General features: G+C 38.1%; 2 protein-coding genes across 4 annotated transcripts in view; one reads left to right on the forward strand and one right to left on the reverse strand.

Annotated features, from left to right (window-relative positions):
- The first annotated feature begins 107 nt into the window (after window positions 1-107).
- On the forward strand, window positions 108-6,798 carry EIF4A2 (Eukaryotic initiation factor 4A-II). 2 transcript variants are annotated; one of them, XM_051212905.1, is made up of 6 exons: window positions 108-282; window positions 2,475-2,784; window positions 2,817-3,083; window positions 3,120-3,401; window positions 3,444-3,613; window positions 3,653-6,798. In XM_051212905.1, the coding sequence occupies exons 1-6, from the start codon at window positions 278-280 to the stop codon at window positions 3,795-3,797; spliced, it is 1,179 nt and encodes a 392-aa protein (XP_051073405.1). In that variant the 5' UTR covers window positions 108-277; the 3' UTR covers window positions 3,798-6,798. The 2 variants fall into 2 exon arrangements, with proteins under 2 accessions (XP_051073405.1, XP_051073406.1); XM_051212906.1 differs by lacking the exons at window positions 2,475-2,784; window positions 2,817-3,083 and having other exon boundaries at window positions 229-282.
- A 3,541-nt stretch (window positions 6,799-10,339) lies between these two features.
- MS3_00004934 (uncharacterized protein) overlaps window positions 10,340-22,686 on the reverse strand; it is a gene marked incomplete at its 3' end in the record, with an annotated part of 34,610 nt that continues 22,263 nt past the window's right edge. Inside the window, exons 8-10 of one of the 2 annotated variants that reach the window (XM_035733849.2) lie at window positions 22,070-22,322; window positions 15,065-15,367; window positions 13,263-13,536 (exon numbers count right to left, since the gene is read on the reverse strand). In XM_035733849.2, coding sequence (XP_035586141.1) covers window positions 13,263-13,536; window positions 15,065-15,367; window positions 22,070-22,322 — 830 coding nt within the window. Of the gene's footprint in view, window positions 13,537-15,064; window positions 22,323-22,686 lie in introns of both variants that reach the window. The other variant, XM_051212924.1, reaches the window with a different exon arrangement.

Here is a 22,686-nt window from a genome sequence, read left to right on the forward strand (position 1 = left end):
TAGACTGAGAAAATGATCTGACTGAATATGTATTTTTGATAGATAAACATACAGATGCTGATAATTGTGTTCATTGGTTATCTTGGTAACAATTTCAAAAACATGCACTTAAATGCGGTTAAATAATAAAATTGATATAGTTTTATCAAAGGATAGCATAATATCTGATGTGTCTTAGACCAATATTTTTGCACTGTGTTTAGTTAAATGGTATTTCGATAAGTCTTCACATCAGGAAAAGCGCGGTCTGGTCTTCTGTCACGCTCAGTTGTTTGTTATGAGGTCCGTTATCTACATGTTATTTCCTTTGTAAAACATTGGCTTTTAGCTGGTGTGCTAATAAATTTTTCCAACTTAGTTAACAATTTTCGGATCACAGTCGTTTAAATTCCCAAGTAGGATGTAAGAAAAATTTGGATTACTAGAACCATTTAGGAAGTGCATTATCAACAAAAATACACATTATCAGCTCTTGAGACCTAATTTGAATTAATGACCTAAGTATGGCATACCTTGCAATCTCATTTTGGGTTTTCTTAGCATGAATTATCTGTACTCCAAGATTAAATGAGAGCGAGACGATCCATCACTATTGTGAACTGATAACCGATTCAAACGTCTACTGCTATCTTAAGTCACATATCTTTTGCTTTTGTTATATCATGTCAACAGAGTCTGCTTCAGTTATATCACATATTCTTAATGTGATGAGGTTTCTGTTGATTGTTTCCTTGTGTAATGATAGTGTATGACGTAACCACGGGTTTCACTATCAATTGTATGTTTGGAGTGACGCAAACCCAACAATCATATAAACCCGAATAAACTAAAACTGAATTTTGAAGTTGTAAAAGGTGTGAAGGATTCGTAACGAATATGTATTTCCCTATAATTTATCTATTTAGCGTTTCTAGGTATGACGTCCAGGTACTGACGATAAATAATCCCAACATTTTCGAAACTACGTTTCGCACTAAATAAAGTCGGCCCTTACTATTCTCGCTCCAAGTACTACGGTTTGCGCAGCCAGGTAGCATAGTTATTACTGATTGTATATCATGTGAAAGTTTACACATTTATTCCATATTTCAACCACTTAACTCTGAGTTTCCCAATTCGACATACATCAGTTTTGGTGACCAGGAAATACACGTGACTCTTAAAGTTTGGTGTAACTCAAAGTACGCGAACATGTACGAGATTTCTTAGTCGCGTTAATCCAAACGTCCTACTACTCAAATTCTTCGTCAGATTCGAGTCGCGAGTATTAACCTTGTTATCTCATCAAACAGCTGTCGTGCTTATACACGTACATTTTTACGCTTCACTGCTTTTTAACAAGTTCATACATTTCTTTAGATAAGTTTCTTTAACTTGTTTTCTTATTCTCGATATATTCCCATCGTTCTCTGTAAGCCAGTTTTCTGACTAGACATTTACCGTGAATTCTAATTCATGTGTGTAATTACCCTCAATCGTTTGGTAATTATCTGTTTTTGAGGCTTTTAAATTGAAACTAGAAAACAGTTTAGAATACTCGCCTTTTAAATCTTCAATAGGTTGATGGATCGACTTAAGCATATTTCCATTTGCTAGACATATATTCTTGTACTTGGCTTCAACTAGTTTGAGTGTTTGTGATACTACCAGTCTACTCAGATAGAGTAGGTTGAGCAGGTTTCAAACCTTGATCTTGTTGAGGGAAGTCTGGAGGCCCTGAACACTTCCACTAAATATGCACTCACAAGACGTCCATTGAACTTTATTGTAATAACACTCAGAATACCTAAACTGTGATGTACTAATTGATCATTATCTTTGCCATTGATGAGTTCATTTGTTTCAGTGAATAGAGTTATTTGTATTCAGAACAACGTAAGTAAGAGACGTACAAGCATTTGACGCAAAATCTAGAAGGAATTACATGTTAAAGATTGTCAGTCGCTGGGAGTTTAGAGAAATATATAATTTTTCGGGTTATTATTTTATTTATTTTATTTTAAAACATAGATATTGGTACAAGGAGGCACCAAATACATATGCGCCACACAAATCTCATTCGATGTGTGTGAGGGCTGTGATACTGCCCGGGTGCCCAAACCGAAGCAGGTGGTTTTCTTAGGGGGGCACTCCCCGAGCCTTCGACCTGAAGGTCTAATCCACAAGGCAGTGGAGCATCGTGAAGAGATCCAGTCCCATGTAAACCGGTGACCAAGAAATTGGTTCATACGCCATTTGTTCCCACAGGATACTGGAGCCCATGTGCACCATTGATTTGGTTTGGGATCCGGTTAAAGCGTCGGACATTCGCTTTTCGTCCTCTCATTTTCGTAAACAACACCCCCGCCACGAGAAGACAGGTTATACGATAGTTTATATTGTGTTAAGTGAAAAAACGATTATCAACATTTACTTTCTCAGTTTTTTTCTGTATTTATATTTCACTAATATATTAATTTCGGCAAATGTTCCAGTAATTTTGTAGAAGATTCTGAAATCGAGACTAATTATACTGAAATAGTCGATGGCTTCGAGAAGTTGGAGTTAAAACCAGAACTTCTTCGTGGTATATATGGTTATGGTTATGAAAAGCCATCGGCCATTCAACAGCGAGCTATTAAGCCATCTATCGAGGGTCGTGATGTTATCGCTCAAGCTCAGTCCGGTACAGGGAAAACGGCAACATTTGCCATCAGCATTTTACAAAGGATAGATATTACATCAAACACTTGTCAAGCCCTTGTCCTCGTACCAACCAGGGAACTTGCAAGACAAATCCAAACGGTAATTAGTGTATCAATAATAAAATTTTTCAGGTTATGCAACGCATTGGTTCCTATCTAACCGTCAAATGCCATACATGTATCGGGGGGACAAGGACCTCTCATGATATGGCGTGCCTCCAACAGGGTCAGCATGTTGTTGTGGGTACTCCTGGTCGTGTTTTTGATATGATGAATCGTAATACTCTGGCAACCGCTAATATCAAGGTTTTCGTGTTGGACGAAGCTGATCAAATGCTTGATCGTGGTTTTGAACCCCAAATTAAAGAAATATATAGATTTTTACCTGACACTTCTCAAGTAATTACACTTCTGTATGATTTCATTTAACACTAGATCATGTTACTGTCTGCGACTATGCCGAAACCAATGCTTTCTATTGCACGGAGTATAATGCATGATCCTGTTCAAATACTGATTAAGAAAGAAGAATTAACATTGGATGGGATCAAACAGTTTTATATCAATGTGTGCAGAGAAGAATACAAATTAGAGACCTTAATGGACTTATATGGAATAATGAATTTAAGTCAAGTCGTTATTTTCGTTAACTCTGTAAACAAGTCCACACATATTTGTAATGAGCTTAGGCTCAAAAAGTTCCAAGTTTCGTGCATTGTAATTTGCTATATTGAACCTACTAAATGTTCTATTCTTTAGCATAGTGATATGGATCAAGAAAAACGTGATGCAGTTATGGAGGAATTCCGTAGTGGGAGATCACGAATTTTGCTATCCACTGATATTCTGGCGCGTGGTATTGATGTACAGCAAGTCTCTCTAGTCGTTAACTATGACTTACCTAGTAATCGTGAGACATATATTCACAGGTCTGTTCCTATTATATGATATAATTTTCACTTATACAGAATCGGGAGAGGAGGTCGTTTTGGAAGAAAAGGTACAGCCATCAACTTCATCACTGATTCAGAAATAGAAGCTCTGAGTGACTTGCAGCAATATTTCAACACAGAAATTCTTGAGATGCCTGATGACATTGTTGATTTTCTGTAACCTAAATTTGAGCCCACTTATACATTTAATATTTGTTCCTAGCTGAGTAACTTTCAGTCTTCATTGTTGGTTATCTGGTCACTAATTTTCGAGTTTTATTTTTCCATCTAACACCGCCCTTGTCATCACATCTTTGGGTGTTACTACTTCTGATTCTTCAATTTGTTCACTGCGGTGCTTAATTGGGAAATAAATTAGAATTCGCGCATTTCGAACTTCAGTCGTTTGATTTCATGTTATGTTGAAAGGTTTGTCTTCAGTTCTCAGTTAAAGGTAATAATAGTATTGAATATTGATGACTAAAATAAAAAACCTGGCTCTAACTTTTTTGCACCGGGCTTCTATTCCAGAGGTTACAGGTTCGTGTCCTGTTCAGGACGGACACCATTAACCTCCAGATGCCATGGTAAGGTCGAGGGCGGGGACAGTCCGTTCCCCTCTCTAAATGCTCTTACATAGCCATGTATATACAACAACTGTCAAAATCTCTACTCACTGCCTTTTCTCGGCGGGGTTGTTGTCTACGAAATTAAGAGGACGAAAAACGAATGTCCGACGCTTTAACTCGGTTGGTGGATATGGAGGACCCACCTAGGGGAGTCGGAAAACCTTGATTCCAAATCAAAGATGCACATGGGTTCCAGGATCCTGAGAGAAAAAATGACGTGTAAACCAATTCTTAGTCACCGGTTACCATGGGACTGCATCTCCTTAAGTTGCTCCACTGCCTTGTAGATTAGATCTTTAGGTCAAAGGCTTGGAGAGTGGTTTTCTAAGGGAACAATCTGTTTCGGTTTTGGGGCCCAGCCCTCACACAAATCGAATGATTCGTGAGGCGCGTCCGTATTTAGTGATTCTTTGTATCAATGTTTATGTGTTTCAATAAGAAATGTCCATATAGTTCGACAAAGTTTAATAACCGACACGTTTCGTTTACAAACGTTTTATCTAGTGTGATTTAAAATTGTGGTATTTCGTGAAGACATCAACTTATGTTCGTCCTTATATAGTAATCAACTTAATCTTATTAGCATGAGTTGTTTTTAAGGTCGTTTCGCGGAACAGATCTCTTCATATTAAATAGAGCTATTACCTTTTCAGACTGTATTCTAATTAAGGAACTGGGTTGGATTATGACTAATGGAACATCCATTTACCATATATTGCCATTCAGAATACCGTTCTAGGTATTGCTGGTCGTTTACAACAAGGGATTGTAAAGTTATCCTTAGATACTAGTGCTATACATTTGAATAAAGTGCTCAGCTATATTTTCAAGCCGATGGGTTTTCCATGGAATGTTCGTGAGTGATACATAGTAATGATGAACTTCTGCTTGGTAGAGGTTAAGGTCTAGTTAGATACACAATTGTATGTTATTATTGCATCGATTTATGTGTAATGACGGTTTATAAAATAGTGTTAGTGTACAAGTCATTAGAACCGTTAAAGCATTGTCGTCAAACGTTTTCTTCGGTTGGGATGAGTTTATTGTTTTCAGGCAATTTTCGTAGATTTTCCTAGTCACTGTATAGTAGTAGAAAAATCCGGTTGATTGCTACTATGGTAAAAGATATATTGATGACACTAACTTATTAGCAAATTACTTTTTAAGACTGGTTTAGTGCGTAGTACTTTCATTTGTTAAGTGGAAGGTCCGAGGCAGGGTTCACCTCTATACGACCAGACTCGGTATCGTTAGCCCTCATAAGTATGGTATCCAAACGAAGAAAAAATGAATGGCAACTGCTAGCAATTCTTATGAACTGTTATTACGTATGTCCTTATTGGGTAATTATTAAGTAACGAGTATGTGTGCACGTTCGCATTCCTTTATTCACGATTTTTCATTTCACCTGATGTTTACTGTTACGCGATATACTATTCTTAATTTATATCCAATCTTTTAGTTACAGCCTCCTTCACTGACACCCACATTTGGCTTGATCTTGTATAATAATTATTTTTCATTTTGTGGTGTGGTCTAGCCTACTTGTGCAATCTTTCTCTTATATATTACCACCTCTGAATTAACTACTTTTATGAATCCGGTGTCCATCTTGTTGTGTTAATGAGGTATGGCAACTTGGACCGGTGCATATATATGCATGGTCCTACGTTGTAGCTGACTGACTTGTATATAAAACACGTATGTCTGAAATATAGGATCCATGTAGCGGAGGCTGATATTTGTGTTACGGACTGGAAGGGCCATACTAGGGAATAAGCTACCATTATAAGACCAATAAGTATTCAAAGTTGACTCAAGGCTGCTAGTGCTAGTTGACATGTCATCAGTTTAGCACAAACTCAGGGTCATAAAATCCGGTATTCTGGTTATTGGTCCTGTCACGTGATATTTGAAGGACCAGAGGACAACAATAGACTATGGGTGTACATGAATCTTTACTCGTTAAAATGCTCTTTAGATAAAAGTTATATACTAGTTGTAGGTGTATAAGGAACGAGTCGATCAGATCACAACGATGTGGACCATAAAGCGGCTTTCGTGAATCTATGTTACAGAATTCTTAATGCATGAAGACTATTAGCTGTCTCAAAAGCTACCAGTCGAGCTAGAGCTCATGGCGAACTATCGTCTGATTTTGCAACCTCGTGGTGTCCGGCGATGTCGTACACTATCTCCATTTTTGTTCATTTTCACCATAGACTAACTGGTGGAAATAACTCTCTTGTCGACTGAGTTCTCGGGCATTGATCTCCTACCAGGAGGTCCACTTACCAACTTAGCATACGCAGATGTTATAGTCCTGTTTGTTGAAGACGCTTATTTATTTATTTGAACACATGAATATTGGTACAAGAGAGCGCCAATATATATGCGCCACACAAAACAATGAGAATTCGAAGAGAGATACAAAAGAAAAAAAAGCTGAGCGCTAAAAAAAGAGAACAACAACGAAGAGATTGGTGTAAGGTAGTGTGGTAGTAATGAGGGAACGGAAAGGTACAATCGGAAGAAATCTTTCAAGTAAGGGAGACACAACTACTTTTTATGAAGAAAGTAAAAGAAGGTTTCAGCAGGATCGCCACTGGCTTCTATTCTGAGCCATATCTGATAACGTCTCTAGCCACTGTGTTGCACCATCTCTCAGACCCCAACCAGGGAGTCATGAAGGACCGACAGAAGCCAGTCCTTTGCAGCTTTCTTTCATGCCACGACACTATGTCATGCACTAACCACCTCTCCGCTTCTTCCAACCAGTCCCAGAGTCGGCAAATAATGCACGACGTGGGATTCTCTGAGATGACATTCGTAGAACATGTCCAAGCCACCGAAGTCGGTGTTTCAAGATGGTGACACCAATTGAATTATCATCTCTGTGCCCGAACACACGATCCCGAACCTCTGCATTACTGACATGGTGTTGCCACTGGACGTCAGCAATCCTTCGGGGACAGCGATGATCGAACACAGAGAGTCGTCTAACGTCCTCAACTCGGAGAGACCAGGTTTCACAAGCATAGAGCAGAACTGCTCTCACCGACGCGTTGTAGATCCGACCTTTTACAGCCAGACTAACATCACGAAGGCGCCAAAGATGGCCCAGATTGGCATAAGCCGCTCTGGCTTTCACTATACGTGCATTGATCTCATCACTCACAACCCCATCAGCACTTATGCAGCTACCCAGATACACGAACTTCTCGACTACTTCTATCTGCTCACCATCCAGGATGAGTACAGGATTAGAATCCTGCCAGTCTTGTAGAAGTACTTTGCACTTTGAAGGTGCAAAGCACATACTGTACCTACGGACACTGATTGCCAACTGATTAAGTGCGGATTGCATGCCTTGGGCATTATCGCACAGTAAGACAATATCGTCCGCATATTCAAGGTCGAGAAGTCTTTCTCCAGGTAACAGATCCACATCACCATTACTTACATTCATCAGAGCTGTTTCCAGAATGTCATCGATGGCAAAGTTGAAGAGGAATGGTGAGATTGGGCAACCCTGCCTAACCCCACTGCTCGAATGGAACAATGGAGAGAGGTGGTTGTATGCCCTCACTCTGCCTGAGGTGTTTGTATATAGGGCTTTTAGGATGTTAATAAACTTCTTAGGCACACCCTTCTTCAATAGACAATCCCAGAGAACAGTCCTATCCAACGAATCGAAGGCAGCCCTGATGTCAAGAAACATTACGATTGTTGGCCTGTGATAAATATGGCGGTGTTCTAACATTTGGCGGAGGGTGAAGATATGATCAATACATCCTCGACCAGAACGAAACCCATCCTGCTCCTCGCGAGTCAATCTTTCTCGGGTTTTGAACAACCTACGAAGAATGACGGAAGCCAATAGCTTGGACGCAATCGGAAGTAGACTTATCCCCCGATAGTTGTTACAGGAACGACGTGAACCCTTTTTAAAGATAGGGACAACTATCGACTCATTCCATGACGTTGGTACACTCTGTAGTTACCAAACCTTTGTAAACAACGCCGTCAGTCCCTTAGTCAAAAAGTCACCACCATCTTTAAAAAGAGCCGGAGATAAGTCATCTGGGCCAGGTGATTTGTAACGCTTCAAGAGTTGGAGTTCCTTGCAGACTTCCTCCTCATTTGGTGGATCAGTCGTCACCGGCCATGGAGGGCAGGACAGTTTGACCGATGTTGCTGGAGCAGCAGGCCAGTTGAACTGCCCTTCGAAAAATTCTGCCCATCGTCCAAGACGTCGATAGATGTTAGTGATTGGCATCCCATCATCCTCGCAGATAGTTTCGCTCACACCAGACTTCTTACTGCCAGTGGCTCGGATGAGTTGGAAGAGCTTCCGGTAATTACCAGATGCAGCTGCTGCTTCCAGTTGATTAGCACGCTTCGACCACCAGGCTTCTCGGTCCTTACGCAAGCTTTGCCCAATTTCCTTACGTAACATCCTTCGTTTATGGTCAAACTCACGGTCACCCGGAGTAGGCCGACGGGCTTCAATGAGTTGTAAGGAACCTGAAGAAACCTAGTGCTTATAAGCGGGACGTTTCACGAACCCACAACTGACTGTAGCCGCCATTTTCATGGCGTCATGCAATTGCAACCAATGCTCATCTATACTTTTCGGTGGAGTGGTAGCTAGCCTAGAGGCTAGCTCGGTTCGATACTTACTTGCAACAGAAGTTGCAACCAGCTTGCTAATATCACCATTGGATGCCGGCTCAGTGGTCCAGTTGGTTAAGCGTTGGCGTGCGAGACCGAAGGCCCTGGGTTCGAATCCCGCTCGCGGGATCGTGGATGCGCACTGCTGAGGGGTCCCACAATAGGACGAAACGGCCGTCCAGTGCTTCCAGGTTTTCAATTGTGATGGTCTAACATCAATCGGTTCATGATCTCAATCAAAAACTTAATAATCTCCACAACCCCTATACTAGTAATATCAATCCGTTGATGGCGGTCACTTCGTTGTCCACTGAAAAGTAAGGCAAGATTTGCGCAGACCAAGGCATGGTCAGAGTCCAGATAGGTACTCCAAAAGGAGCGGCAGTCTTGTACACAACCACGCCAGCGGTAGCTCATCGCGATGTGATCAATCTGAGTCCAGGCTTGAGATGCAGAGGGAGGACGCCAGGTGGCACATCGGCGATGACTGTGCCGAAAGTTAGTGCTAGCCAGAAATAGGTTGTGGTCTGTGCAAAGTTGCAGTAGACGGTCTCCGTTATCTGACCTGCGACCGACGAGTTCCCATCGGCCACCTAAACGACTCTCTTCTGTGCCTAGACGCCCGACCTGAGCATTCAAGTCTCCGGCTAGTACTACAATATCTGTCGAACGCACTTTCTGGAGAAGAACAGACAACTGATGGTAAAACTCATCCTTGATTGCATCCGGGCTGCAATCTGTCGGGGCATAGGTGGAGATGACGAAAAGACATCGTTTCTCACGCCGATTTCTTCTCACTTTGATGGGACTTCCTAATCTAACAGCACATAACCGACTGTTAATGGGGATCCAATCGACTAGTGCTGCCTCAGCTCTAGCGCTTAGTGCGACACCAACGCCAGCAAGACCAGGCGAAGATGCCACAGGGTCCCCGGATAAGCGCACGTAAAACAAGCTTTTTGAAGCGACAGATGTAGAGCGAATTTGTAGTACTTCGCCAGTCTTGAATACGGGTCTCGGATAGACAGCAGACATCGATATGAAGACTTTCCAAAGACATAGCTAGCCGTATCTGTTGTCCGACCTGCATAAGTGTGCGAACGTTGAAGGCAGCCAGTTTGAATGGCGCACGTGGTTTCAGAAAAACTGCTTCAGTACTCATATTCGGTGGTAACATACAATTTTCAGCCGGACAGTGACTCGAGAACGTTTAGATACAGTCGAATTTCCACCAAAGACGAGCCGTTGTATAAGTATAAAAGAGGGTGAATAATGTGGAAAATAATAGTAATAATAATAATAATAATGACAATAATAGTGATAATAATAATAGTATTAATGACAATAATAGTAATGATAATAATTTGAATCAATTGATCGTTTTTCGAAGCGAGAAAAGTAGTTTTCATAGACATAGAGAGCTCATCATTTGTGTGTGGGCTGTGATACTGCCCGGGTGCCCAAACCGAAGCAGGTGGTTATCTTAGGGGGCCACTCCCCAAGCCTTTGACCTAAAGGTCTAACCCACAAGGCAGTGGAGCATCGTAAGGAGATGCAGTCCCATGTAGCCGGTGACCAAAAATTAGTTCATACGCCATTTGTTCCTTCAGGATACTGGAGCCCATGTGCACCATTGGTTTGGAATCCGGTTAAAGCGCCGGACATTCGCTTTTCGTCCTCTCATTTTCGTAAACAACACCCCCGCCACGAGAAGGCAATGAGTAGGACTTCCCTGGCAGAGGCTGTATACGCGTGGCCGTGTGAGAGTATTTCGAGATGGAGAGCGGACTCTCCCCACTCTCGGCCGTACCAGGGCATTCGGGGGCGTCGAAGACGCTGATAAAATTCAGTCTTTTGGTAGCACTGAGCAACAATCCCAGGATGTTTGGGATGCGCTTTTCCTCCTCTAAATGCAAGTTGTTTCTTCAGGACTGGCCTGCGTAAACACATGAACTAAGGACAGGCAGTGAAGTAGTCGGAAGCATCCACAACTCCACTTATCTTGGAAGCCTGACCAATCCTAATGGATTAGTGTCTGACAAAATCTGTACGCGGATTCAAAAAGCTCGTTTGGCTTTTGTTAACTTACGTCACCTATGGCGAAGGCGAGATATCCATCTATCAATTAAGGGACGAGTATACTGTGCGGCAGTCCATTCTTTTCTACTTTACGGTTGCGAAAAGTGGCCATTAATAGTAGAAGACACTCGTAAGCTACTAGTATTTGACCATAGATGCCTTAGAAATATTGCTCGCATCTTCTGGGATCACTGGGTAAGTAATAGTTAGGTTAGACCTAGGGTATTAGGAAATGATGGTAAATCAGTTGATGAGGTTATCAATCTACATCGACTGAGATGGTCGGGCCACGTGTTGCGTATGCCTGAACACCGATTACCACGATGTGCAATGCTGACTAGTTTTGAGGATGGTTGGAAGAAAGTTAGGAGTGGCCAAACCAAAACTTGGCATCGCTGCTTAAAGTCACTAACTTCTAGTCTTAGTCATGTTGTTAGATGTGGAATACTTGGCTGGGGTCCGCACGACTATCATAACCAATGGTTGAATACTCTGATGGCTCGGAATCGATCACAATGGCGTAGTTGTTTATACTCTTTGTCTTCCCTGAGAATAAATACTTTATACTTTTCTTTCTATGAACTGATTCTTTCTTCCTGCATCATATCCGTGTACGAAATGTTTTGAAGTAACCGCTTCTATGAATTTGGTGTTGGTCATCTTGTCATGCTATTGAGTTATGGCAACTTGGACCGATACGAATGTGTGCCTTGTCCCGCGTTTTAGCTGACTAATAGCTGTTGACATTGTCAAAACAAAATCACCTATTGTTATTCAACCGTTAATGCCAACGATGTTCAAATCCTCTATAAGAATAAAATAAAATCCTTTGAAGCCTTATCTGTATCCGTTGTTAGTCACTGGCTGTTAGGTTCCTTGTAGACCGTTTAAATTTTTTAGGAGGTTTCACTTGAATCATTGGAAGTTTCGGTATCCAATGCAGTTTCACAGTCACTATTTCCGTCCCCAGCAAGCGTTGGTTCTCTTTTGTTAAGCACCAAACTACCTAAATGTTCGTTTTTTAATGTAATAGGGCTCACTAAAGCAAGAATAGCGATTACTCATCAATAAACAGCATAGGATCTAGCAAATTCGCATAAGCCCAAGCCAACATATCACACTTTGAACACGTTAATTTAGAGTAGCTTTATATCTCAATCAGCAAGTTTCAAGTGGGTTTTTTCCAAGGAGTTGAACTAAAAACGCAACATCCATCATAAACTTTGCATGATGCAACTCATCACGGTGACCGTGCTGCATCAGTTTTGTGCCAAAATAAATTTTAAATCAAGTCCACGGAAAGTTAGTAGTATCAAATCACTTTGCAAATCCAAACATCTGTTTTGAAGGACTATCCACTGTGGTACTTTCGGTACCGGTAATGCAAAAACGTATTATCTACAATAATGTTGAGAGAGATCCTGTGTTTGTTGTAATGGACACTTAAGATAGTATTATTGTGTTGGGGCCAAGTACAATTCCTATAGTATACACTAGTGACCTGGAGATGTTTGCCAATGTACGTACTGTACTACTTAAAAGATATGATTTTTCCTGCCCCTCTGCTATGCCGTTGTAAAGCTTAACCGGTAGACAATACTCAAATGGATTGATGTATCTGATGTAACCCCATGTTATGGCAAGGTCGGTTGATTGCTTTTTCAACCTTTTCCAATCCATCGATCGTACCATATTTGGAAGTAGTATCTCCGTTCTTCAATCACTTAAGTTTCGAAATGTCGTCCGCTGATCTACTCCATTCTAAACTTCACTTGCGTTTACAATAATACTACACATGGTTCGCTTAACTGTGGAAACGCTCCCAAGGTAAATATGGTCGAATAATTGTAGATTCAATGTGGTGCCCGTCTGTATTTGCTGTAGTACGTTGGTGACAATAAAATGCTTTAGTTGTTGGTGTGTGTGGTTAGTTTAATATTTGGCAAGCGAGGAATATGCTAGACGATTTCAGACGTTCGCTTTCCCAGAAATCTGGTGCAAAATCAGACTCAGTTCCTTTTCAAACCAATGATAATGAGTTGTAGTGATAACTTGGGTCATGACACACTATTCCACACCATTCACAAGGTGAATTCACGCAAAAATGTAGATTGTATTTAAAAATACAAGTAATTCACATACTCCGTAAAAACAATAGCATGTTAATTATGAACAAATGACAATCAATACACTATATCAACTATTCTTATTCATCAAATTTGTTATCATGCATCATAGGCTACGGTCAGGCAAAATGTTCAGATTTATTTTGGTTCCTTATACTGTTCTGTGTTTATCCATTGTAATTTCAACTGTTTACTTGTGAGATCTAATTTGCAAATAATTTTCATTGTTTGGAAGTGTAGATGGATTTTATTAAATCGATAAATTTTCAATGTTATAATATCATTTAATTTTATTGACATTGGTTGAAAAGGTGGTGCATGCACATGTTTTTCTCCAGACCATTTCCATATCTTTGTGTATCTATCCAAAAGTTGCTTGAAATAGACACCTTCATTATGATTATACTGTAATCTAAAAGAAATAAATTCCCTTGTGTTAGTTACTGTCATGGTTTAACACTTCATGTATAAGTTATCATGGTCTATATACTTGAAAATAAAAATAGTTGACTAGTGGCTAAAACACTCACATATCATCTAAGCAGGTAGTAAGTTCAGTTTGGCCAGCTGGGTAGTATCACTAATAAATAAAAGCTGATTTCATGATACTGTATTTGGTAAATGCGTTCAAACAAACTGGCTAATAATTTCTAATCTCTGCGTTGCTTCAAACGGTAATAAACAAAGTCAATGTGTCAAACTTTCAGCTTTTTTCAAAAACACAAATGAGGTCCGATTTTAGTTTGAATGTACTGAATTTACATGTTAATTGAGCTGTTTGTCAATTTTATATAGTCTGAATTGTGTACTTATCCGTTGATAAAGATCTCATTTATATGCTATATTAAATGAACAACTAATAACGTCAAATATATTAAATGGATAACTGTCTTCTGATTTGGATGCGTGAGTTAAGATTATGTCTCAAATAAAATTCTTTCTGCAATCCATTCACTTGTTACTAGTTGCTATCAAAATTTTTAATGGTTTTCGCTAATAGGGAAACTGTCGAACAATAAGGTTATAAAAACTCACTGGTTGTTTCAAGAACTTTATTGTTCATTAACTGACTAATAACTCAATTGAACTATGTGGAGATATATAATGTCTTAATAGTTCGATATTCAAAATCTTCATTGGTTATTCATTGCGTTTTAGGGATCAGTCTCGTGAAGTAGTATTCTTCGTTAATAGATTCAGAAATACTTTTTCATATGGTGACAGTCTTAGTTACAGAGAAATATCGATTGTGGTTGGTTTCTGTCCCATATGTAGTGTTTTTTTAATTGATCTGCCTATTTGTACTACCCAGTGTATGGTTCGATTAGCTATTGTTTTGCTGAAATTGGTTTCCCTAATGGTTCAGTTCGTTACGTGTATTCAAAATGTCCTACTTAATTTGTGAGAATTTTCTGTTGTCACATAATGATATATCATTATTAGACCAATGTTGATCAAAATACACCCCATGGGGATATTTCGGCCTAACACTGCATTCCATCTTAGGTTGTCAAACCATTTAGATATCTGCATAACAGCGGTCGAAAGTTTAAAATTACTTTAGGGGAATATGACACTATATGATATTGAAAAGCGAATTCAATCTACTGTTACTACAACCGGAAAAACGTAACCATGTTCATTTCTCGACATCAAATACAAATAGTTTCGCCAGTATCTGTATAGGAATAAAATTGCTATGTTTAAGCACCAAAGAATGAATTTTCAAAGCGTTTGAGTCATTTATAAGAACATTGGCTAAAATTTAGACGAAAAGTTCGAAATTTGAAGTTGTATTTGAATAATTTCAGTAACTGGAATTTAAATGAAATATCCAAAAAAAACTACAAAAGGAGCAACCGTAATAAGTTAATGTATATGAGGTAATTATTGACAGTAACTAAACTTTATCATATTAATTTGAATTAAACAATAACTACCGTATATTGTTTTCCTTGTCATAAACTACCCCATGAATATTGCTATCGAACACACCAATTAATTGGCCAACAGTTGATTGTACATCGACATTGATCAATTTATTCATTTTACTGGTATTATTGTTTAACACTTTAAAAGAATTAGACTTTTGTTTATGATTTATTTTTGTATCTTCCTTTCGAACTTTTGTCATATTCAGATGTAGTAGATCATGTACAATGAATAGTAGACCAACTGGCTCATTATTATTAGTGTTCATTTCGCTAGGTAGAAACAAGATTGCTGGATTACCAGTTGGATAACTGAATGTTGTGAATATTTGTTAAGGAGTTTTGTATTATTTTATACCACAGAACAAAAAAATTGAGATTTTTATAAGGTTGTTCGACCTAAGGTACGATTGATTATGAAATAATATTCATAATTAGTTTCATAAACAATAACTTCTTGGAAAATGACTTACTAGGTGAGAGCTATATTATGTTAACAGACTTCTATAAGATGTATTGAGCAGAATATTTAATAAAGATTATATAAATTTACAGCTTTCATTCTGTCACTTTACTTGAAATTAGATGTTACCAATAAAAGATATTGATAAGCAAAAATGACAGTGAAAGAGTGATATTGAATTTCGTCTGGGTAGAATGTAGACGTTGCCTTGTTATTATTTATAAGGGATCAAACAAAATCGAGACCTGTGCACATACCTAGCTCTTGACTGTATTTTAGTCCCAATTACTCGGTTAACACAGAGAAAAGTACTTCTCATTTTATCTATGATAAATGACATTATAATCATGTAAAAAATATACTTTGAATATGTGAGCTATTGTTTTGTGGTTGACATAATCTAAAGAAACCATGTAAACCCAAATGCCATTGAATCCATATTTCTCTGTAGTATAGGACTCACTAGCGGCGCGCATCCATGACCCCCCTCAAAAACTGAATGCAGGAACTCCAAGTCTCGTGATGAGTGCCTAACCTTCATATATCTGAGTTGGAATCCGATAGCCCGGATCATTAGATAACCATTGAAAACCTGAAAGCGCTTAATGACCATTTCGTCCTACTATGGGACTTCTCGGCAGTGAAGACTAGACATTACGCATGCAGAAGGTTTAGCACATAAACCCCTGAGCTGAGACCAGTGGTGTACAAGTTTAAGTCCAAAAGGTCGACGGTATTGCTCAGCCACCTCTCATTCACAGAAACAAATGCAGATGAAGACAGTCAGTGTAGCGCCAACCTCTGTAGCAGTAGGTTCCAAAATTCACAAGGGAAAACCAAGATCCTAAAATACAACAGTGAGTACAGACCTAATCTCACTTGATGGAGAAACTCAGAAGAGGTGAGAACTTTTATGTACCTAGTCAGCGTCATCGATGAACAAGGAGGATATGATGCAGGCGTAAAGGTAAGGATTGATATAGTGAGAGCGTCATTCTCACAATTGAAGAACATACGGAAATCAAAACAGCTGTCGGCCAACTACTACAACCATCATCAAAAAGTACAAATAGTTTCAAACAATTGTCTACGCAAGATACTGAATGTCAGTTGGCCGGATACCATCAGCAACAACAAACTAACTTTCAACTGAAGAGGAAATTGGGAAGAGATGCTCGAGGTGTACAGGAAATACATTGCGGAAATCATCCAGTTGTATCAAGCGCTAACTTGAAATCCCGAAGGTAAAAACAAAAGAGAAGGACCCGATAACACATTGCATAAGGAATGGGAGAGAGACATCAAAAGAATAAAAAGCACTTGGGAACAACTTGCAATGAGCGCACGCGATAGTGTAGGTCGGGGGTTGTTGGTCAGCGGCCGATGCTCATTGAGGGGTAACAGGTTTAAGTAAACAATCATCTTCCATTGTCTTTGGTGAGTATATTCCTGTTACCCGACAAAGTTTAGTACAACTGCTCATAGCTTCTCACTGGAAATCCGAAAATTTCTTAGCAGGATTCTAAGACAGTCTACATGACAGGCGGATTTTAACTAGCCAACTATTAAAATCCAAGTAGCGTTGAAGAATTCTTTCGTTTGAAAATGGAACTCTCCAGTATTCGGCACTTGAAAATAACCGAAACTACGACTTAGTGATTTAGAGCAACGAGTGCGGTACCTTTAAATCGCTAAGTTGGCTTCCTCATCAGGACGTAAAATATCTAGTGAATAAAACGCTATATCAAGAAAATCCACACAATATTCACATTTAATGAGAATGATCAATTAAAATCAGCTCCTAATATTAACTATAAGATGATTCACATTTTTAAAACTAATTATATAAACACATTCAGTGAACAACTCAATAAGAATTTGGTATCGGCAGCTTAACGGGTAACAAAGCGTTTGAAGTGAAGGAAACTGGGTTTGTGTCTCAATGTGAACATCAACACTGGGACGTAGCTACATCCAGCTAACGTTCCCCAAATATTGGTTAGACGATCGCTGCGAGTCCTAAGCTCGGTACCTCGTAAGGTTTTTGTGCATGGTAATGAGGAGTCTCATAAGAAAGTAAAACAGCAGTTCAATGCTCTTTGCTTTTCAATCGCAAACCAACCAACAATCTGTGACATATACGGCGTCCAGATAAAAAACAATCTTCAGAAAACCCCTTAAAGCAAACCAATCATTTACACTTAATTATGCTTTGAATTACTAACCGGTCACAAAATTTAGCGAAAATATTAAGATAATATACTGTTAATTTATATGCTACTATTTATACTTAATTTAATTCAGCTATTTATTTATTCTGAAGTAGTGGTTTATATTAAGTCACGAAACGTCAGAAATACAATTTTTCTACTCATGTTGATAAAACAAAAAATACATTCATTATTTATTATAAGGTTTACATTCGATTGTTAAGTCAATATTCTAGTTCAGAACCATCACGAGGATTTAATTGAAAAGAAATTTTTCTTTGCTTAATTTGTAGTTTTAATATACTAATCGAAATACTTAATACATCAATATACTTTGCATAGTTACTATTAATGAATAATAACTGTCTGAGTATCAGAGTTATACATTATTTCTTGGCGACATATTAATATTTTTTTATTTCACTGTAGTCAAAGAAATAATGTAAAAATCGTGTTATGAGCTATTCTACAATCATTCAATTTATTCTCTATTGACATCTTCAAAATTTTAAAATTCTACTAAGCTCATTCATTTCCAAGGAAATTCGAGCTTATTTCGATTAAGAGATTTTGTGGAGATTAATTCTTGGATGGTTTCTATAATAGATCATTATAATTATGTAATCAATAGTAACTTTGTTGCTGATGGATTCTTGAGACTTCATAGAAAACAACTTTTAATACATTTTGGTCTCATAAATACTAGAATGTCATAATAATAAAAAATGTCATAAAGTTTATATTTGCTTCTAAATAATTCTTTTTTCCTTTCTAGTCTATACCAACAGAGTTTTTCAAATAAATAGAATTCTTTTGTATGAAACAACACTCAGGTGAGTTGTAGATATATAAACTTGTCAGTACATTCAAACTCATTGAATATCATTCTAATACTGATTTGTTGCTTGTATATCTGCAAAGTAGAGTAAGTTCGTGATTGAAATACTTGGTTGTAAGGCTGGAAACATGAACTATCTCCCTCTCACTATCTACTTAATTGTAGTAAACAACCAAATTGTTTTACCAGATTTAACAAAAAGTTATTCACCAATGTAGATTACATGAGTATGTATTTGATTATTGAAGCCTTAAGTCATTTACGTCTTCAATGTTCATTAAGTGTGCTGTATCCAGTAATATTGCTTATTTTTCTTAGTAGCTGTGTGCTGCATATTGCAATGTAATTTTCACTGAAGTTTTTATTTTAATCATCTCAAGTTGTCAGCATTTGTGTGTTACGGAAATTTCAGTGTAGCGCACCCCAATATTCGGGATGAAAAACGAATATTGTCAAAATCAGGGTTAAAAATATAATCCGTAAATTGAACGAGTATACATCACACCCTCACTAAATAAACAGAAAAAATGATTGAAGTTTATGGATACAACATACAATTATCGAACATTGATAATGTTGAGGATAACCTTAATTATTATGTAATGCTGTATTCTATGTCTTCAAAAGTTACAATTTAATGAAAACTATTGTAACTGCTTAAAAATCTTGTGACTTAAGACGATATCGAAGCAATCCGCACAGGATGCACATATGCCAACATAAGACTGATCAATTGCAGTCCTAAATAACAATGGGAAGATACAAGTAAAACAACACCAAGTGAATTTAAACTTCACCCCATTGCACAGGCAAATAGCTATCAGGACTCAGTAGCTAAGTGGATAACGCGATGGCGTTTGAAACGAACGGTACTGGGTTCGAGTCCCGGAGTGAGCATCACCTCCGCGACGCAGGTACATCCAACTAAGGAGTCTCAGATAGGACGAAATGCACGTCCTGAGTCTCACTCTTAGCCACTATCCATCTTTGTTTAATAAATGCTTAGTATTTGTTAGGAAATACTAATTTTCTCCCTAAAAAAGCATAAAAAAATAGACAAAGAGTACTTAACTTAGTTTTAGCTAGTTAGTACTTCTGGTAATTTATCGTAAATTCTAAAAGCACATATGTATTTATCTTTTTTTTTAATAGTCGAACACTTAAATTACCACTAATTTTGACAACTTTTGGGGAGCTTTAAAATGTTACTCATAACTTTCGATATAATCGTTGATATCAATAACCAAATTTTAACCATCGTGTTGTCATCTTGAGGATGTGTAGACTACTGAGTGTACAAATCTATCCAAGAAGTCAATGTCGCAAGCATTTATTGAACTATATATATGATGTCACTTATAATTATAACTGCTTCAATAATCCTAAATAAAAATTCGATTGTAGAAAGAACGATTTCGATTAGTAGACCTATAGGGTTATAGTACACATTGCAATCAATTTTAGATTGAGCCAAATAATAATATCAATTTAAATCTAAAAAGAATAAAACTTACCTGTTTGTCAATTTGTACAAATAATTCACAAAAGTACCATGTTCGATAGCTAACAGTTGAAATTTCTTGCTTAAAGCTACTTCAGTCAGTTTAAACACTGAATTTCGAAAGTCACTAGTGTTAAATTCGAACTCCCTAACTTTGACTCCATGGTTGATTCATTTTTCCTTTAATGATGTGTTAGATGTACTTCATCAAGTTAACTGTACCTGATCAACTTGAGTAAATATCAGTCATAAATAAATATTTCAATTAAGCTTAACTACGCTGTGGATGCAATGATAAATATATTAATACCTCTAAGGTTATGGCGGATACATGAAAACAAAATGCCTTTTCACCCAGTCAGTCATGTGCAGTGTAGAGCAAGACACATTTGTTCATCGATTTAAGTTGCCAGATCATATTAGGGTTACTTGATTATGCCTACTACTCATCGTGGAGGAGCATAGGCCGCCCACCGGCGTTCTCCATTAAACTGTGCCCTGGGCAATCCTTTACAGTTGCTATTCATCCTTTCAATGTATACTTCTGATTCCCGACAGTGTGTTCTTTAGTCTTCCTCTATCCCATTTCCTTTCAGGATTCCAAGTTAGGGCTTGCTTCGTGATGCAGTTTAGTGATTTACTCAATGTATGTCCTGTCCACTTCCAGTGACTTGTCCTAATTTCCTCCTCAACTGGAAGCTGGTTTGTTCTCTCCCATAGTAGGCTACTACTGACGGTATCCGTCCAAAGAACATTCAGTATCTTACGTAGACAATTGTTTATAAATACTTGTACCTTTTTGATGATGGTTGTGGTAGTTCTCTAAGTTTCAGCTCCATACAGTAGAAATGTCTCGACGTTCGTATTGAAGATTCTCACTTTGATGTTAGTTAACATTCGTTTTGAGTTCCATATGTTCTTCAACCATAGGAATGCTGTCTTTGCTTTGCCAATCCTCACCTATACGTCTGCATCAGATCCTCCACGTTCATCGACGATTCTTCTCGGATACGCGAATGTTTCCACCTGTTCCAGAGTCTCTCCATCAAGTGTGAATGCTTTGGTGTTCTCCGTGTTGTATTTGAGGATCTTGCTTTTCCTCTTGTGTATGTTGAGGCCTACTAATGCATAGGCTGCTGCTTCATTAGTTGTCTATATCTGTATTTGTTGGTGTGTATGAGATAGAAAGGTTAGGTCATTTACGAAGTCCGAATCGTCTAACTGCATCCAACCTGTCCACTGTATTTCGTGCTTTTTCTTAGATGTGAAGGTCTCCATAATCTAGTTAACCACCAGAAGAAAGAGACAGAGGGAGAGTAGGTAGCCTTGTCTGACTCCGGTCCTTACTTGGAATGCGTCTATCAGCTGTCCTCCATGCACGATTTTGCAGTTTAATCCATCATAAGAATTCCGTATGGTGTGGGCTATCTTCTCAGGCACGCCGTAATATCGAAGAAGCCTCCATAGTGTTACCCCGTCCATGCTATCAAATGCTTTTTGGAAGTCAATGAAGTTGATTTAGAGTGGTGAATTCCATTTATAATGACGAGTTTCATTAAACTGATCGTTCAACGATGGTCTGTGGTGTCGCGATTCGGTCCGCGTACGACCGATTCTTACGGAATTCGACCTCTTGATTTCGAAGTTGGGTGTATATTTTATGAATATTTTCACCTTGATTTTCACATTGAATGCAAAGTACATCCTAGTCCTAGTATTATAAACCAGTCGTTCATGCTTACTGATTTCTGACTAGCTGAATGAATAAAAATTTTCCAAGATCATTTGAGGGATCGTTTAATTTCAGTTGTATATTCTGCTATCACCATTATTTTATCCCTCCTCACGACTAATCGGTGATGCATCACAGAGTGAAGAAGGCTACTAATGTTTTGGAGATATTGTCAATGCTATACTGTTGAAGAGTTTCTAGTTAAGACGAAATAACATTTCTTCAGTTTTGCTTTTGTCTAGCTTTCAAGACTACAAAAGAAAAGGATACAATATGACTCCTGTATTGTCGTTATATTTTCGTAAAAATATTTCACCATTCGAATATGTATGTTGTATAAAATCAAGTTGTATTTCAATCGACTCATGTTTTACTTCATCTGAGTTGATATGCATTGATTTGCCTTCATTAACTAATAACAATTCGTCATTATTATTATCATTGTCACTATGTTGTACATGATTCACTGCAGTCCATCCTTGTTCAATATACTTACGATTTGATAATTGATAAACAATTCTATCTGTTTAAATAAGAAGGATACCAACAAAAAGAATATTGAATTAAGTTTTGTTCAAAAGTGAGACTTTATATTAAGTGATCTTGACGTAATAATTCATTATTTAAAAAAATGTTAGAGACAAACATTAGGTAATCGGTAGTAGTCGGATGGTAGCGTTAGACTTTATTTTCATGCTAGCTGGTGGTCATCATCAAGGTGTGCTTAGAATATAAACAAATAACTACAATTATAATAGCTTATGTAAACTGATTAACCAAGTACTTGTTTATGAACTCATATTGCATCCACACGGTTTGTATGTAAAGACTAGTGATACCATCCAGAATATCAAACTGAAATAAATGAGTTGAAACCTTCGGTCGAC

This window comes from Schistosoma haematobium, chromosome 1, assembly GCF_000699445.3.
Source record: "Schistosoma haematobium chromosome 1, whole genome shotgun sequence".
NCBI lineage: Eukaryota > Metazoa > Platyhelminthes > Trematoda > Strigeidida > Schistosomatidae > Schistosoma > Schistosoma haematobium.

What these genes read in the sequence shown, in the direction of transcription:
- EIF4A2 (XM_051212905.1), top strand. An exon ending in TTTTACCTGACACTTCTCAA is followed by an intron (nt 3,084 to 3,119) that starts GTAATTACACTT and finishes ATTTAACACTAG; the next exon opens with ATCATGTTACTGTCTGCGAC. An exon ending in CGTGAGACATATATTCACAG is followed by an intron (nt 3,614 to 3,652) that starts GTCTGTTCCTAT and finishes TCACTTATACAG; the next exon opens with AATCGGGAGAGGAGGTCGTT.